This window comes from Loxodonta africana, chromosome 21 (genome assembly GCF_030014295.1).
Source record: "Loxodonta africana isolate mLoxAfr1 chromosome 21, mLoxAfr1.hap2, whole genome shotgun sequence".
NCBI classification, from domain to species: domain Eukaryota; kingdom Metazoa; phylum Chordata; class Mammalia; order Proboscidea; family Elephantidae; genus Loxodonta; species Loxodonta africana.
This window is the reverse complement of record NC_087362.1, coordinates 33,930,505-33,949,607: the sequence shown is the minus strand read 5'-3', so window position 1 is coordinate 33,949,607 and position 19,103 is coordinate 33,930,505. Positions and strand designations below refer to the sequence as shown.

General features: G+C 43.5%; 1 protein-coding gene across 1 annotated transcript; it reads left to right on the top strand.

The window, feature by feature from the left end:
* Nucleotides 1-86: 86 nt before the first annotated feature.
* DNAAF1 (dynein axonemal assembly factor 1) lies at nucleotides 87-18,698 on the top strand. Its single transcript, XM_023558123.2, has 10 exons — nucleotides 87-293; nucleotides 4,240-4,375; nucleotides 4,853-4,944; nucleotides 6,918-7,139; nucleotides 7,281-7,447; nucleotides 9,486-9,607; nucleotides 12,364-12,530; nucleotides 13,471-13,737; nucleotides 15,974-16,083; nucleotides 18,223-18,698. Exons 1-10 carry the CDS (start codon nucleotides 170-172, stop codon nucleotides 18,364-18,366), a joined length of 1,551 nt encoding a protein of 516 aa, XP_023413891.2. The 5' UTR covers nucleotides 87-169; the 3' UTR covers nucleotides 18,367-18,698.
* The last annotated feature ends 405 nt before the right edge of the window (nucleotides 18,699-19,103 follow it).

Genomic DNA, 19,103 nt, shown 5'->3' with positions numbered 1-19,103 from the left:
CCGGTATGCGCCTGCGCATGCGCGGTTGTTGCCCTGGAGACCAGAGGACCGTTGGGCAGCTAACGACGCTGGCGCCAGGGGCCGGCTAGGAAGGAAAGCCGGCCTCCCTGGCGGCGCTGGTGCTGCAGCAGCCCCGCAGAACGAGGTGTTCCGCGTTACAGGAATAAACATGCACCCCGAGGCCTTGGAGCCAGTGGCAAGCCAGGGAGCGGAGCAAGACTGCGCCGTGGATCCCGGCGTGGAGGCGTCTGCGGGGGACCACGGGAGCGCAGGCCAAGGGGGCCGCAAGGAAGGTGCCGACGGCCTCCCCAGGGAGGGAAAGGAGGGCAATGGCCGACGCGACTAGGCCCTCTTGTCTTCTTCCAACATCACATACTTCATCTTCAGAGCCAAAAATAGTAGTAATAGCAGCTAAAGCCAAACAACCAAACCTACTGCCTTGGAGTCGATTCCGACTCATAGCGACCCTGTAGGACAGGGTTGAACTGCCCCATAGCGTTACCAAGGCTGTAGATCTTTTTTTTCTCTCTCTCTTTCTTTCTTTGTATTGTGCTTTAAGTGAAAGTTTACAATTCAGTTTCTCGTACACTTTTAAGCACATCGTTATGTGACCCTAGTTGCTCTCCCTATAATGTGAGAGCACACTCCTCCACCCTGTATTTCTCATGTCCCTTCGACCAGCTCTTGTCTCCCTCTGCTCTCTCTTCTCCTCTCCTGACAGGAGCTGCCCACATAGTCATGTGTCTGCGTGAGCTAAGAAGCACACTATTCACCAGCATCATTTTATGTCTTATAAAACCAAAAAAAACCCAAACCCAGTGCCATCGAGTTGATTCTGACTCATAGCGACCCTGTAGGACAGAGTAGAACTGCCCCATAGAGTTTCCAAGGAGCGCCTGGTGGATTTGAACTGCCGTCCCTTTGGTTAGCAGCCATAGCACTTAACCACCACACCACCAGTGTTGCCTTACGTCTTACAGTCCACTCTAATCTTTGTCTGAAGAGTTGGCTTCAGGAATGGTTTTAGTTTTGGGCTAACAGAGAGTCCAGGGACCATATCCTCTGGGGTCGCTCCAGTCTCAATCAGACCATTAAGTCTGGTCTTTTTGCTAGGGTTTGAGTTCTGCATCCCACTTTTTTCTTGCTCCATCAGGGATTCTCTGTTGTGTTCCCTGTTAGGGCAGTCATTGGTGGTAGCTGGGCACCATCTGGTTCTTCCAGTCTCAGGCTGATGGAGTCCTGTGGTTTACATGGCCCTTTGTCTCTTGGCCTCATATTTTCCTTGAGTCTTTGGTGTTCTTCATTCTCATTTGGTCTAGATGGGTTGAAACCAATTGACGCATCTTAGATGGCTGCTTGCTAGCTTTTAAGACCCCAGACACAAGACTGTAAATCTTTACAGAAGCATTCTGCCACATCTTTCTCCATTGAGCAGGGTGCTGGGTTGGAATTGCCAACCTTTTGGTTAGCAGCCCGGCCCTTTAACCACTGCACCACCAGGGGTCTGACACTTACTAAAATGGTAGGTGCCAAGTGCTTGCTGTATCTGAGCTATGCACCAGCCCGCTGCAGTACACACTCCCCACCCCCATTTCATGCAGAAGAGGAAGTGAAGACTTTAAAGAGGCTATGTATGAAACTTGCTCCAGATTGCCCTCAGCTAGTCAGTGACAGAAGGAGCCCTGGTAGTGCAACGGTTAAGCGCAGCTGCTAACCCAAAGGTTGACAGTTCAAACTCAGCCAGCAGCTCTGCAAGAGGAAGAACTGGCAATGTTCTTCTATAAAGATTACAGCCAAGAAAACCCTATGGGGCAGTTCTACTTTGTCACATGGGGCTACTATGAGTTGTAATCAACTCGGGACACTCAACAACACTACCAAGTCAGTGACACAGACTCATGCCTCGATGATCTAACATGCTAGTCCAAGTCTTCACCTAACACACCAGCTCCCCTGCTGCTCCTACATTTTTTGTTTTGATCTTATCCCTTTATTGGTGTCGCTGTGTAAGATGCAAGGTTCTCCCCATCCAGACTGAAAGCTATGTGAGGGCAGGACATCTAGACTGAATTTTCAGTCCCCAGTCCAGTGCCTGACACATGATAGACTCAGTGAATGGTTGATGGTGCTGGGGTCACTGTATGACCCTCACCAAAGTTTCTGGAATGGGCTGAACTTGGCAGAAACGCTGGAGCCTCCAGGCTCACTCGGCTTAGGGCCCAACGGAGAAACCTTATAATGCTCAGATAAAGAAGCCAGTTGATAGGCATTTCATTTTTCAAACCCAGTCAACAAATATATCTTAAGCACCTACTGTCCAGGCAAATCCTTAGTAAGAAACCATAGGGAAGCAGTATTGCTCAGTGGGAAGACATAGGCTTTAGAACCAGGAGGTATTGGGTTCAGATTCCAACTCACAGTTCACCAGCTTTGTGGCTGTTGGCCCAGAACTTAACCTCTCTGAGCCTTAATCTCTCATCTGCAAACAGGGATAATTATGCCTGGCTTTCAGGTTGATTTAAGCCCTGGGGTGAAAGTTTTTGGCATGTAAAAAAAAAACTAAAACCAAACCCATTGCCATCGAGTCGATTCTAACTCATAGTGACCCTATAGGACAGAGTAGGACTGCCTCCATAGGGTTTCCAAGGAGCAGCTGATGGATTCCAACTGCCAACCTTTTGGTTAGCAACTGTAGCTCACCGTAGCTCTTAACCACTGTGTCACCAGGGCTTATATAGTAGGCCATTAATAAATGGTACCCCATGTTGTTATTACCTTATTATCATAGAGAATCAATGAAAAAGAGGAAGACCCTCAACAAGATGGACTGACACAGTGGTTGCAACAATAGATTCAAACATAAGAGTTGTGAGGATGGTGCAGGACTGGGCAAGGTTTCATTCCGTTGTACGTAAGGTCACTGTGAGTCAGAACTGATTCAGTGGCACCTCACAATAATGTGTTAGTATAATCAACAAATTATTAAGTGTATACTAAGCAGTTTATTCCACAAACATTTATCTAGTGCCTCTTTTGGCTAGGCAACGAACGCTGTGGGGAATAGATAACCTGTAAGACAGTCCTCACAGAATGAGTGTTTTCGTCTCATTCAGCACACCACACTAACACAGAGAGAGCAGCAGCCAACAGCCCTTAAAATTCAGTGCGTTGGAATGCGCTTATTTACTTTTTACCAGAGAAACGTCTACCGGCTTTATTTTTGTGTGGTTTTTCTTTTGAGGAATTTTTTTAGAAATTTAAAAGAGCAACGAATAATATAACAAACACCCATGTACTGCCACCTAGAATTGAAAGTGATTAACGTATTGACTTGAAGTCTTTTTTGATAAATAAAAACCTTGCAGATAAAATTAATGTTCCCTTTGCCCTCCTTTCCTGGTCCTATTCCCTTCTCCCTCCCCCAAGATCAAGCAGCTCTCTTGAATTTGGTGTAGATTCTGTCAGTCACTTCTCTATACGCATATTATGGTTCCTTAAACAATACATAGCATTGGTTTGTATGTTTTTAATTGACAAACGATACTCTGCTTACTATAAAACTTGGATTTTCCCCTCAGTGTATCTTTCTGAGAACTGTCCACGCTGATTGATGTAGCTCTAATACACTTTCTTAAGGCAAAATAGTTACCCACTGAATTCATATAGCACGCTTTATTTACCTGTCCCCATGGATGGGTATTTGAGTTAGTAACCTTTTTGTTGTTGTTGCTGTTACCAACAATGCAAAAATGAATATCTTTGTGCAGGTCTCCTTGTGCACCTGTAAAAGAGTTTCTATAGAGAATCCACCCGAAGATAAATTTACATGGTCCCTGTCAATGGGTTAAAAATTGTCATACAGTGCCATACTAAAAGGAGACCTGGTGGCACAACGGCTAAGCGCTTGGCTGCTAACTGAAAGTGTGGTGGTTCGAACCCACCCAGCCGCTCCACCTGAGAAAGTCCTGGTGATCTGCTCCCATAAAGATCTACAGCCTCGAAAACCTCCTGGGGCAGTTCTGCTCTGTCACATGGGGTCTTTATGACTAGAAATTGATTTGACGTACCTAACGACATTAAAAAAAAAAAAAAAAAAATTTTTTTTGACAGTAACAAGTATACTAAAAGCAGACAGAGCTATAAATCAAATTGAAATTGGAGAAAAGTTATGTACATATATATGTGTATACATGCGTGTGTGTGTGTATTTTATATCTATAGAACCAGTCTCTTTTATAGAAATTAACAAGCCCAAGGAAACATGCGTGGATCCCTCCGGCACATCCTCCCAAAGCGAGCAGAAACAAAGTGGTGACAGCAGGTCAGACAGTCGCTTAGGACACCCACGAGATGACAGGGATGACCGAAGCCCCAGGTATGTGGGCGTGCTGCCAGTTACAGCACACATTTCCTGAATAAGGTTGATGGTGCTCTCACCACTTCTACAGATGAGGAAATGGAGACCCACGGAGATGAAACAGCTGCCCAATGTCTGAGAATTAAAGGAGCAGAGCCCAGATGGCAGTGCCTCTGTTATACAACTGACCACAATCTGTGAAACTTAATGCCAGGCCTACAGAGAGAAGCATCAGTAGTTCTTGATGACACCATTAAGAGCATTTTTGTTGGAACATATGTTGCAATTATTAAGAATGCTGAAAGTAACAATACTGGAAGAGGCCCTGAAAGCTGTTTAAAAAAAAAAAAAGGAGGAGGAGGAGAATTTCAAATAGTTACCAGGCACATAGCATGTTGTGGAATTTTGGGGAGAAGGGAATGTGGTTAAGAATTTTTGGAATATAATTTACAGCTAACAAATTAAATTTCTTGTTCATGTTTCTCCTTTTAACAGAATGACTAAAAGTTTCCTGCAAAAACTCTGCAAGCAACACAAGCTTTACATTACCCCAGCCCTGAATGACACGCTGTATTTACACTTTAAAGGTAAGGGCCTGCTGGAGAAGGTGCCTCACGTTAGTTAGGTGGAAGGACTCCAGTGGTATACAAAATTCTTCTCAGGGACCATCTGGAGCTCTCAAATTATATCTAAGTAGCATTTTCAGATTTTAGTGGAGACCTATGGAAAAGGAATAATTTTGCTTTGAAGAAAACGTCTTGTCTGCCTAGAGTTTATAAACTGGAAAAAGGTAAGCATGGCCCATCAGGTCAGATACCTCTGAATGGTCAGGTACAGAGAGGACTGAAAACAGGATTTAGCAATTAGGATGTCACTGGAAATCTCAGCCAGGTGGTTTTGGTAATGGGACTGGACTGAAGTGAGAAGTGAACTAGAAAGGGGGTTAACAGTGCTGGACAGTGAAAGGGAAGGAGAGACAGTGAGAGCTGGAGAGAGAACAAGGCCCCGAGAAAACCCAGTAGGAAAGGTACCCTGTAGGAAACCCTCAAGAACAAATGACCCCAGTGTTTCAATAACAACAAAAAATTGCAAGGGAAGAAAGAGAAACAGAGAGAGGACCAGAGACTACAGGTTAAAAGATTCTTAAGGGGCATCAGCCAATTGCAATATGCAGACCTTACTTGGATTCTGATTCTAACAACAAATAGTTAAAAAAAAAAAAAAAAACCAATAAATGTGAACAGTGACTGGCTATTTGACGATATGAAGAAATTATTGGTAAATTGTGTCACAATGGTATCGTGGTTATCTTTAAGGCAAAAAAAAAAAAAGGTTCCATCTTTTAGAGATACTTATTCAGTATGAAGACCTTGAAGTAACACGGAAAATTCTTATGCTATAAAAATGTTAGGAAAAAAAAAAAAGGCAAAATTAAAAAAATTTTCTACTATCCCTGTATTTAAATGTATTCTGTGATTGCAAGTGTATACACATTATGTATGTTTACAGCAGGGTTGGAAGGCAATAGAGAAAAATGAAAACAGTTTGATTATTGGGGTGGCAGGACCATGGGCAAATTTCATTTTCCTCACCATTGATGTTGTTACACTTTTCTAATGAAAACTTTTTCAGACAGTGAAATGAATAGATTTTAAAAGTTTCAGTAGTGGTACTCAGGGACTCTGTAGTTTCTGCATACTTTTTCTGTCGTCCTAAAACGGCTCTGAAAAATAAAGTCTACTTAAAAACAAAAAAAGTTTTGGTAACTGTGGATGGGCTATGAATTGCAAAACAGCAAGGAGTTACTAAAGGAAACAAAAATGCTTGTTTCCCTATCCTTAAATTTGGCTCATAAAACTGAAAAATAAAGCAAAACAGCACTCAACAGGTTGCCCCAGCTTTAGGCATGGCTGGCTCCAGGTGTTCACAGGGTGTCTCCATGCAGCTGTCTCTCTCCTTTTCTTGACCTTGCTTTCCACTGTTTGGCTCATTTTCAGGAAGGTTCACTCTTTATACCATCCACCCCCAGGCATGAAGGCAAGACGGCTGCTGCAGTAGTAGGCTTTACCTCACGAGGTTGACGATTCCAAAGAAAGAGTACCTCTTTCCAATGGAGCCAGCAAAACTCCTAGGATTTGTCTCAGTTAGCCCAGCTTGGCTAAGAGTGACCATCTCCAAATGAATCGTTGTGACTGTGATGGGCCACCCAGAGTGCCGTGGATTAGAATTGGGGGAGAGGTGGTTCCTTAAAAGCTGCAGTGGTGTTACTAGAGGAAGGAGGTGCGGATGCTAGACAGGCAGGTAAACTGTTACCGTGGAGTCGATTCCGACTCATAGCAACCCTATAGGACAGAGTAGAACTGCCCCATAGGGTTTCCAAGACTGTCGTCTTTATGGAAGCAGCAGACTGCCACATCTTTCTCCCCTGGAGCAGCTGGTGGGTTTGAACCACCGACCTTTTAGTTAGCAGCTGAGCACTTTAATCATGGCACCGAAACAAGGGTGACCGTATGTCCCATGTGTGTAAGACCTTAGCTGACATCTCCTTCCTTGTCGCTAGGCTTTGATCGCATTGAGAACTTGGAAGAATACACAGGGCTGCGCTGTCTTTGGCTGGAGTGCAATGGGATACAGAAAATCGAGAACCTGGATGCCCAAACCGAGTTGCGGTGTCTTTTCTTACAAGTGAACTTGATTCATAAAATCGAAAACCTAGAACCTCTGCAGAAACTGGATGCCCTTAACCTCAGCAACAATTACATCAAGACCATTGAAAACCTCTGTAAGAATGTCCAACGAGGGATCTTTTAATATGTCCTTATGTCCATCACTTTCCCCCGGGGAGGTTTTAAAAATGGATACTATGGGCAAGAAACAGTCATTCATGCCCCTGTTGCTGACTTCTGCTGACTTTGCCTTCCAGCCTGCCTTCCAGTCCTGAACACACTACAGATGGCGCACAACCATTTAGAGAGTGTGGAAGACATTCAGCATCTGAAGGAATGTTTGAAACTTTGCGTGCTTGACCTCTCCCACAATAAGCTGAGTGATCCAGAGATCCTGAGGGTTCTCGAGAGCATGCCCGATTTGGTAAAAAATATAGAAAAAAAGCTTGTTAATTTTTTATTCTTTAAATATCAAATTTCTCTTTCTTCTCTCCTTCCTTTCTTCCATCCTTCCTTCTCTTTTTCTTTCATACTTTTTTCCTCTTTGTGTTTTTAGTTGGAGTATCCTAAAGGAAATACCCGATGTCATTTCACCCGTGAATAGTTCAGTGTCTATCTGTAACAAGATACAAGTTGCCGTCAAGTCAGTGCTGACTCGTGGTGACCCCATGTGTGTTACAATAGAAGTGTGCTCCACAGAGTTTTCGATGACTGATTTTTTGGACGTAGATAGCTAGGCCTTTCTTCTGAGGTACCTCTGGGTGGATTCAAACCTCCAACCTTTCAGTTACCAGCCAAACACGCTAACCGTTTGACTACCCAGGTACTCCAAGAAACACTACTTCAGGAATAATCAATGTCACACCAAGCTGGTGCAGCGCAATGGGAATGGCACAGCCCAGCAAGGAGGAATAGTCTAGAACTGCCAGCACACGGTGATAATGCAGAGCAGTCTGCGTTGCAGTTGCTTTATGATTGCTTTTAAATTCTCTGCGCACAAGGCACCCCCTTTATTTCTCCCACCACCCCCACCACCCGTACCCTTGGCATGTCATGCAAAAGATATGGCAAAAACAATGAAGGTAGTGTCTGAATGAAGTTTGAGAAATGCTAAACTAAATAGTTTACAACATATTTATTTTCTCCAATGACAAAAACCACTTTAGATATGAAAAATATTAAGTCAGTTTAGGAAAACAGATTTTAAAACTGTTTGCCCAGATGTAGCCTTAACCATCCACCTTCTTTGAGCTTTGTGGAGCAGGAGAGGAGGTGATAAGTATTTAAGGAGAAGTGCAGACGGACAGAGGGCAGTGGTGGTTCAGAGATAGAATTCCTGGATTCCATGAGGATGGCACACAGCTGTTTAATCTATTTTGTCGTATCCCTTTCTTATTCCTGGTGTTAAATAGACTTCAAGGAGATCTGTAAACCTTGGGAGAAAGGGCTTAAGTCTGAGCGGCACAGCTAAGTGGGTACTTTCCATCTTTTCCCTTAATCACTGCTTCTTACCTGACTAGCTGCTGTGCATGTTTTCTTAAAATGGGCCCTGGCTTAAAGGTAAGAAAACAATCAAATAGAGATTAATTTCAGTAAAAGAGATTGAGTGAGTGTTACGGATTGAATTATGTCTCCCTAAAAAATGTATGTATCAACTTGGTTAGGCCATGATTCCCAGTAGTCTGTGATTGTCCACCATTTTGTGATTGTAATTTTATGTTAGAGAGGATTAGGGTGGGATTGTAACACCCTTCCTTACCAGGTCACATCCCTGATCCATGTAAAGGGAGTTTTCCTGGGGTATGGCCTGCACCACCTTTTATCTCTGAAGAGATAAAAGGAAAGGGAAGCAAGCAGAGAGATGGGGGACCTCGTACCACCAAGAAAGCAGTGGCAGGAGCAGAGCACGTCCTTTGGACCCGAGGTTCCTGCACTGAGATGCTCCTAGACCAAGGGAAGACTGATCCATCACAAGGGCCTTCCTCCAGGGCCGACAGAGAGAGAAAGCCTTCCCTGGAGCTGATGCCCTGAATTTGGTCTTCTAGCCTACTGGACTGTGAGAAAATAAATTTCTCTTTGTGAAAGCCACCCACTCACCATATTTCTGTTATAGCAGCACTAGATGACTAGGACAGTGAGCAAAACTTATGTAATCACTGCAGCTGGAAAAGGCCTCAGGAAATGTTTTCCAATATTGTTCTGTAACGACAAGAAGACCTAGAATCTGAAGCTGAAGGAGAAGAAAGGGCTGCTCAGTCCTCTGGGCTGTTCAGACGGCACAAACACAGTGAAAATCTCCCCATGTCCCTGAGAAAGTCTCCAGGACATTTAGCCCTTCCTTTTTGCTCTAGAAAATATATTAACTAATTCTTAGAGCACCGGACATATAAAACATTTAAATCACATGCGTTTTTTTAGTAATGAATTTGGCTTTGCTTTTTTTTTTTTTTCTTGGCTTACAGCGTGTACTGAATTTGATTGGAAACCCAGTTATTAAGCACATTGCTAGTTATCGGAGGACAGTTACCATTCGACTTAAACACTTAACATATCTGGATGACAGACCTGTTTTTCCAAAAGACAGGTAAGAAATAGGAAATCCCCTTGATCACGTTTTCATGCTTAATATTTGAGCTTGCTTAAATGTTAAATCTTTATTTCTAATTTACTACTATTTTTAAACGTGATTAAATACTCTTTGGAAATAATTTTAATGGCTAGGTAATTGTCCATTATAGGAAATCCCAATTTCTTGAGCACTTACTTTATATCTGATTTTTCATAATTCCTACATAAGTATCCTTTTTTATAAGCCTTGACCACATCGCCGATTCTTTCCTTAGAATTGAATTCTAAGAGTGGTGTTACTGGATTAAAGAATATGGTTTGAGCAATTTAAAAAGCTCTTATAAATATTTTCTAATTGTTTTCTAGAAGGTTTGAACCATTTTATAATCTCACCAGATGGAACCATTTCAAAGAAATCTTTGCCAAGTTGATCAATGGGTGGAGATAGTATCTCATTGTCTGAAATTTGCAGTTTTGGATAACTGATGAGGTCATTGTTTTTCATCTCTATTGGCCACTTATATTTCTTCCTTTATGAATATTCTGTTCATGATTTCTTCCTAGTTTCCTTTTGGAGTTTTTTTTTTTTTTTCCATATCGGTTTATAAAGAATATTGAAAGCCCTGGACTGCCATGTATGTTGACACTACTTTTATCTGTTTTTCATTTACCCTTTAATTTAGGTCACTATTAATTCTAGCTTTGAATAAAACCTCAGGAACGTGGACTGCTTGATGGGTCAGATGGTAGCTCTATGTTTAATCATTTGAGTAACCGCCAGCTGTTCTCCAAAATGGCTGTACCATTTTACATTCCCACCAGCAGGGTACAAGGGTTACAATTTCTCCACAGCCTCACCAACACTTGTTGTTATCTGTCTTTCTTATCATAGCCATCCTCCTGGGTCCAAAAAACCAAAACCAAACCCACTGCCATAGAGTCAATTCCAACTCATAGCGACCCTATAGGACAGAGCAGAACTGGCCCATAGAGTTTCCAAGGAGCGCCTGGCAGGTTTGAACTGCCGACTTCTTGGTTAGCAGCTGTAGCACTTAACCACTACGCCACAAGGGTTTCTGCCTCCTGGGTATGAAGTCATATCTCATTGTGGTTCTGACTTGCATTCTCCTGATGGCTAATGATGTTGAACATTTTTTCACGTGCTTAGTGTCATTCGTGTATCTTCTCTGGGGAAATGTCTGTTCAGATCCTTGGCCTCCCCTTTTTAAAATTAGTAAACTTGATTTTTTAGAGCAGTTTTAGGTTTACGAAAACTTGTTTTCTGGAAGTACATCCAGAGAGTTCCCATATACCTGCTCTCTACCCTACACAAGGATTCTCCTATTATTAACATCTTGCACTCCTGTGATATGTTTGTTACAACTGATGAGTCAATATTGATACATTATTACTAACTAAAGCCCATAGTTCACATCAGGGTTCACTCTGTGTTGTGCAGTCCAGTGGGTTTTGGCGAATGAATAACGTCTTGTATCCACCATTATAGTATCATACAGCATCATTTCACTGTCCTAAAAATGTCCTGTGCTTCATGTATTCATCCCTCCCATCCTCCCTCTGAACTCCTGGCAACCTCTGGTCTTACTGTCTTTATGGCTTTGCCTTTTCCAGAATGTCATATAGTTGGAATGATAGAGTATGTAGCTTTTTCAGACAGGCATCTTGGACTTAGTATTGTGCACTTAGGGTTCTTCCATACCTTTTTGTGGCTTGGTAGCTTTTTTTTTTAGTTGCTAAATAATATTCCATTGTATAGTTGTATCCCAGTTTATCCATTCACCTATTGAAGGACATCTTGGTTGCTTCCAATTTTTGTAAATTATAAATAAAGCTAATACAAACATTCATATGCAGGTTTTTGTGTGGACAGAAGTTTTCAGCTCATTTGGGTAAATACATAGGAGCATGATTGCTGGATTCTATGGTAAGTCTATGTTTAGCTTCGTATCCAAAGTATAACATGTTACATTCCAACCTGTCATGAATGAGAGGTCCTGTTACTCCACATCCTCACCATAGCTTTTGATGTTGTCAGTGTTTTGGATTTTAGCCATTATAATAGGTGTGTAAGGTATCTCATTCTTTGAATTTGCAATTCCCTAATGACATAGGCTGTTGAGCATCTTCCCACATGCGTATCTACCGTCTGTTTATCTTCTTCGGTGAGGTATCCGTTCAGATCTTTTGCCACTTTTTAATTGAGTTGCTTGTTTTCTTATCGTTGAGTTTTAAGAATTCTTCATATATTTTGGATATAAGTCCTTTTATCAGATAGATGTTTTGCAAATATTTTCTCCCAGCCTGTGGCATATCTTTTCATTCTCTTAACCTTTGCCCATTTTTCAGTTATGTTGTCTTTTTATCATTGAGTTGCAAGAGTTCTTTATATAGACTAGATAAAAGTCCCTTATTATAGATAAGATTTTCTAATATTTTCTCCCATGCTGTGGGATTGTCTTTTTCTTGATGATGCCCTTTAAAGCACATGCATTTTTAATTTTGATGAAGTCTAAGAGATCTCTTTTTTTTCTGTTGCCGCTTGTGCTTTTGGGCCCTAAGAAGGCTTTGAAAACCACTAGACTTTTTAAAGATTAACAGGTGCACGTGTTCACTTTTGTCCTTGTTCCTTATCCTGTGTGCGCTTTGATTTTGGGGAAGACGAACAAGCTTGGTCAGATAACATACATTTTGCATTTACTTTTAACCTGTAAAAAGTCAAACCTCTGCTGCTTTATTTGTCCTTGCAAACAGAGCTTGTGCAGAGGCCTGGGCTCGGGGAGGGTACGCAGCTGAGAAGGAGGAGAGACGGCAGTGGGAGAGCAGAGAGCAGAGGAAGATTGCAGACAGCATTGAAGCCCTGGCGATGATCAAGAGGCGGGCTGCAGAAAGGAAAAGGCAGAGAGAAGCCCAAGAGAAAGGTACGCGCTCCTGGAAGAAGACAACCTCCTCTGAGCCCTGTTTAGTTTGGGGAAATATGGGCTGGTGAACTCACGTGCTTTAATCTCTAGGATTTTTTTTTTTTTCTAATAGTTCATACACTTTTACCTGCGGATTCATCTGCAGCTGGTCTCACACACCTGCCAGTTCCAGTGAAAAAGCCCCACAATTCTGTGCAATTCCAAGGCACTTTTACTGATTAAAACACAATTTGTTAAAATAGTCTCCGTTTTTCAGAATAAATGATGTATTTGTTTTCTGTGGCTATCGTAACAAATTCCTATAAACGTATCATCTTATGGTTCCGGAGGTCAGAAACCCAAAATGGGTCTCACGGGGCTAAAATCAAGGTGTCAGCAGAGCTGGTTCCTTCTGGAGGCTCCAGGAGAGAACCTGTTTCCTTGCCTTCTCCAGGTTCTTGAGGCCACCTGCATTCCTTGGCTTGTGGTTTTTAACATACATTTTTGCCACACATTTGTTACAAGCACACACAAACACACACATATGTATGCAGGCATGCACAATGCACACGTGCACGCACACACACACACACACACACACACACTTTATTTTTTACCTCCTGACTCAATTTGAAGGTAATGTCGTACACCGTGGCCTTTCACTTCTAAATACTCCAGCCTGCCTCTCCTAAGAAGCTACTGCTTTATGTGTTCTTAATGGCTCTGTCCTGTTCCAGTAAATGAATGTGCGAAACAGTCCGTCTTGTGGACAGTGAGCTCCATTCATTGGCTGATATAAACTGCACTTTGTAAGCATCCTTGCAGGAATTCCTCTAGCTGCACCCTTGGCTACTTCCTCAGGACGCATCCTCAGACTGTCACCATGGGCTCCTGGTAGACATGCAGACCCCCTGCTCCTCCAAGACATTTTCAACTTCACCCTTTAACTTCTCTTGTTTAGGGGAGACCCTGCTGCCAAATGACGATGAGGAAGTGCGTGCCAAGGAGGAAGAAAAGGAAGGGCCTCCTCTGGACCAAGGAACGCGGCAGAAGATGGAGATGTTCGTTAAGGAAAGCTTTGAGGCGAAGGATGAGCTATTCCCAGAAAAGCCCGGTGGAGAAAGGGAGCTGCCTGAGGGGGCTGATGGGGAGACTGAGGATCAGGAGCCAGGAGTGGCACTCCCAGCCAGGCCTCTGACCCCGCCAGCTCTGGGCGCTGTGGAGGAAGGTGAGCAATGGGCGAGAAACTCAGAGGGCGCGTGGAGGGCTCCATGGCCACGGAATCACACTGGTGAAATGGAGCGTTCTGGTTTTCAGTTCTTCTCTGTCGCTGCTTCCACAGGATCAAGTACACAAGTCATCACCCAGAGAAATACAAGCAGTAACTACCAGTTGCCGTCAAGTCAACTCTGACTCCTGACACATCTGTCCTCGTGTGTGTCAGTGTATAACTGTGCTCCACAGGGTTTTCAATGGCTGATTTTTTTTGAAGTAGATCACCAGGCCTTTCTTCGGAGGCTCCTCTGGGTAGACTTAAACCTCCAACCTTTTGGTTAGCAACTTGCACCATCCAGGGACTCCAAGCTGGTAGATTCAGACTGCCAACCTTTTGGTTAGCAGCTGATCTCTTAACCACTGTGCCACCAGGGCTCCAAGAGAAATGTGAAGGAGGCCATATGTGTCATTTAAAATTTCCTAAAGTTCTTGTTGTTGTGTGACATTAAGTCGATTCCAACTCACAGCGACCCTATAGGACAGTGTAGAACTGCCTCCATAGGGTTTCCTAGGCTGTAAACTCTACGGGAGCAGATCACTGGGTCTTTTCTCCTGTGGAGTGGCTGGTGTTCAAATTGCCCACTTTTTGGTTAGCAGCCAAGCGCGTAATCATTGCACCACCAGCGCTCCTTTAAAATTTCCTAGAAGCCACGTTAAAAAAAGTAAAAAGAAACAAGTGGAACCACTAACAACATATTTTATTTAACTTAATATATCTAAAGTATAATCTTTTTAACATATAATCTGTATAAAATTTATTAATGAGATATTTTACTTTTATAGTAAGTCTTCAAAATCCAGTGTTTTTGACACCTACAGCACATTTCAATTCAGACGCTTTTTTGTTTTTATTGTACTTGGGATGAAGGTTTACAGAACAAACTACCTTCTCATTAAACAGTTAGTGTACATATTGTTTTCTGATATTGGTTAACAACTCCACATGTCAACACTCTCCCTTCTTGGCCTTGGGTTCCCTATTACCAGCTTTCATGTCCCCTCCTGTCTTCTAGGCCTTGTCCCTGGGCTGGTGTGCTTCTTTTTTGTTTCATTTTGTTTTATGGCCCTGTCTAATCTTTGGCCGAAGGGTAAACCTCAGGAGTGACTTCATTACTGCGCTAAAAGGGTATCCAGGGCCCATACCCTCCGGGTTTCTCCAGTCTCTGTGAGACCAGTAAAGCTGGTCTCTTTTGTGAGTTAGAATTTTGTTCTACATTTTTCTCCAGCTCTGTCCAGCACCCTCTACTGTGATCCCTGTCAGAGCAGTCAGTGGTGGTAGCCCGGCACCATCTAGATGTACTGGACTCAGTCTGGTGGAGGCCATGGTAGTTGTGGTCCATTAGTCTTTTGGACTAATCTTTCCCTTGTATCTTTAGTTTTCTTCATTCTCCCTTGCTCTCAATGGGGTGAGACAGTAGAGTATCTTAGAAGGCCACTTACAGGCTTTTAAGACCTTAGATGCTACTCATCAAACTAGAATGTAGAACATTTTCTTTATATAGTGTGTTATACCAGTTGAGCTAGATATTTTCTGACATCATGGTCCCCACAGCCCTCAGCCCAGCAATTCGGTCCCTCAGTGAGTTTGGATGTATCTATGGGGCTTCATGACTTTGCCTCGTACAAGTTGTCACATGCCAACTTCTCAGTGGTTAAAGTAAAATGTTCTTGTGTCCCCCAGGTAACCTAGTGATTATTGACAGGCATCCCTGGTCCTTCATCTTTGTGCAGTGGCTGGAGGGCCATGTCATTGACTGAGTGACAGGCAAGCCAGGTCTGTGGGCTCACCCTCTCCCTCAGCAGGGCCCAGGACACGACGTCCAGCCTGCCTCTCAGTCTCCCACTCTTGTCATTAGAGCATTGTCTTCTCCATCACCATACGCATCAATCATGATGCCTTCTCCGAAGTTACTGATTATTATGAATTGATCACTGGCTGTTCCATCCATCTCACTGGCCTCATCTCCAGATTTCAGAAAGGAGGCAGCTCTTTCTTCCTTTCCTTAGTGGATATAACCCTGTCCTAAGCTGTGGGCTCTTGTGGCTTCGTCACAGGGCAGCCTTGTGACCCAAGCAGGGTTTTTGTCCTTCTGCCAGTGGAATCATCTTTACCTTGGGCTTGTCTATCTGACCACTGTCTATAAAACTAACTCCAAGGTTAATGACCTTTTGTTATTGTTGTTCCTTAGATTCAACTGTCCACATTGTGGCCACTGAGGGTGCATTAGTTACAGAACTTGATGGAGCTGAAGATATAGAAACCATCGAACTGAAGACAAAGGAGAAGCTCTTCATTGATGTACGTAAAGTGGTTGCAGTAGAAATAAATATTTTATGGTTGTTAAAACAGGTGATCACATACAAATCTTCAATTCCTCACTACCCACAGTGTGGTCATTGGACTAGCAGGCATGGCACCACTGGGAACTGCTTGGAAAGGCAGGATCCCAGACCCTGCCCCAAACCACCGATCAGTATCTGCATTTTAGTAAGATTTCCAGGTGACTCAAATGCACATTCAAGTTTCCGAAGCATTGGCCTAAATGGTTCCTTTTTAACCACGTTGTCTTAGATATCTAGTGCTGCTATAACAGAAATACCACAAGTGGGTGCCTTTAACAAACAGATTTATTTTCCCACAGTTTACGAGGCTAAAGTCCGGATATAGGGCGCCGCCCCTAGGCGAAGGCTTTCTCTGCTCTGAAGGAAGGTCCTTGTCTCCTCTGAGCTTCTTCTCCTGAGTGATTTTCATGTGGCTTGGCATCTCTCTTCCGTCATCTCTGCTGCTTTCCCTTGCTTGTTCAATCTCTCTTAAATATCAAAAGAGATTGACTTAAGATAAAACCTATACTAATATTGCCACATTAACATAACAAAGACAGCCCATTCCCAAATGGGATTATAACCACAGGCATAGAGGTTAGGATTTACAATATATATTTGTGGGGGACAAAATAGCACACATCTAGGGAGCTCTTGATTGCTTTTCCCCAAAGAAGTTACACTGCAAAGCAATTTTGTCCAGTTAGCTTTCCCCAAAATCGTCAAGAAGGTTACGCTTCACAGCCAGAGCCTCTCAATCCTCCTCTGGACAGCCGCCCACCCATCGGCTGACTCGACTTGCCCAGCCCACCACTGCTCAGTCTTTGCATGCCCCTGCCCATGTTAGTGTTTCACTTCTAAGCTGGTGTTTCGTTTCTAAATGTCCAAACTTCAAAATTTCACTGGTTCAACAAGAGTCAAACTAAGCATGGTCAATATTGATAGAAGGTCTCCAGCTTGGACAATTCAGCTCTAACATTTGAGAACCAACTGTATACAGAACAACAGTAATAACTATTATTTTTCAGTTCTATACCTGGCACTGGAGCCCTGGTGGCACAGTGGTTGAGAGCTACGGCTGCTCACCAAAAGGTCAGCAGTTCGAATCCACCAGCTGCTCCTTGGAAACTGTATGGGGCAGTTAACTCTGTCCTATAGGGTCAGAATGAGTTGGAATCGACTCATTGGCAGTGGGTTTGGTTTTGTTTTTTTTTAAATACCTGGCACTATTCTAAACACATTTTAATTGGTTTAACCCTTCCAATAACTCTAAGAGATAGGTGCCGTTATCATCCCCATTTTAAAGCCAAACCAAGTCATTTGCTTCAACTTGACTCTAACTCTTGGCAACCCCACGTGTGTCAGAGTAGAACTGTGCTCCACAGGGTCTTCAGTAGCTGATTTTTGAGAAGCAGATCACCAGGCCTCTGGGCAGACCTGAATGTTTGGTTAGTAGCTGAATGCGTTAACCGTTTGCACCACCAGGGACTCCCCATTTTACAGATGAGGAAATGGAGGCACGGAAAGGTTAAGTAACTTGCCCAAGGTCACACAGCAAGGAAACCCAGGGGGTCTGGTTCCAGAGTCCATGCATCTAACCACCACACTGCGCTGCCTCTCCCACATGCCAGACTGGTTGATATGGATGAAGATAGCCTCCACGCCTCCAAAAAACCGTAACACACGCCAAAAAAAAAAAGCCCTACCAGTTTTGGGGCGGTCCAAAATATACTAACTTTATACCACATAGAGCCTGAAGAGTAATTTATACAGCGGAAGAGGAGGTGCATTTGGTTCAGGCCCCTCCCAGATAAGCTGTGTCTCTGATGACAAAGTGGAGAAACCATTTGGAAATTCTTCAAACGTGTCCCACGGTAGAAATCTCACTTTGATTTGTTAGATCCAGATACTGAAGTAGCAACGTTTGTGTTTTGTGTACGGGGTTTCTTTGGAGGGGCAGTGGGTCCTTGGTTGAGAAATTTGGGTCACTGCTCATTTTTATTTCTCGTCTACACTTTGCCTGCATATACACTGAGGCTCCATTCAATTTATGTTGCCTGCCGGGAATTGGCGTGTGCACGCCCTGGTGACATGTGGTTCGTTACTTCTTTTTCAGGACCTACCTGACCTGGAAGACATCGATGCCAGTGAATTTCTCAGCAACCAGGACAAGGTTACCAGGACACATTTCCCCCACAACCAGGATCCTTCCACTCTCACTTTAGTCTTGTCATTTACACAGCTTATCTCCTTGCCTTGAAAGAAGTAAAATGCTCTTTTTGAGTAAAGCATCGCATACACCCACTTTCTGCACATCTCAAAAGAAAGGGAACGTGGCTGTATGCTGTTGCTCACTCCCTTAAGGTTTCATGGTCAACTACTTGGGTTTCCTGGGCACCTGTTTTTATCACGTTGCACATAATTACCTGAATACACTTTTCTGTCCTTATGATGTGTTTATATGTCCACGTGGTGCATGTCTGTGTGACTGTAACCACACATAGAAGGAAGGAAAGGAGAGACAGGAAGGAGTGGATGAGGCACAGTGCGGAATGCTCCCAAGGTAATCGTCTTTCTCTCCATCTCTCCCTTGGGCATTACTGAGAAAGAGAAAGAAGACATCATTCCTTCCAGTGAGCACACCATGGAACAGAGGAAACACACACACACGCGAGACCCAAGGGAGCCAAGGCCTATAGTGGATTTAGAGCGTGCCACCAGGTGGCTGGGCAAGGGGTGTTTCAGGCTCAATGAGGGGCCACTCAGGGTCTCAGAGCACATCCATGTTGCCAAGCAGTGGGTAGGGACGTGCAGCTGTGAAGACTCACAGAGGGTTGGTGTCGGCTTGGAGAGGGGTGTGAACTTTGGCTGCAGAGGTCACGACCACTCTTGGGCTCAGAAGCAACTAGCCAAGGAGTGTCCATCCTGAGACCTGACTCTGCAAGTACAGAGCTCTGTGTTTTGTTCTCTTCGGCCTTTCTTATATGTGGCAACAGA

Excerpts from the sequence above, each read along its gene's own strand:
- DNAAF1 (XM_023558123.2), top strand. The coding sequence starts at position 170 with ATGCACCCCGAGGCCTTGGAGCCAGTGGCAAGCCAGGGAGCGGAGCAA. Across the intron at positions 294-4,239 it reads CCAAGGGGGCCGCAAGGAAG|AAATTAACAAGCCCAAGGAA; the intron begins GTGCCGACGGCC and ends TCTCTTTTATAG. Across the intron at positions 12,531-13,470 it reads GAGAGAAGCCCAAGAGAAAG|GGGAGACCCTGCTGCCAAAT; the intron begins GTACGCGCTCCT and ends TCTCTTGTTTAG.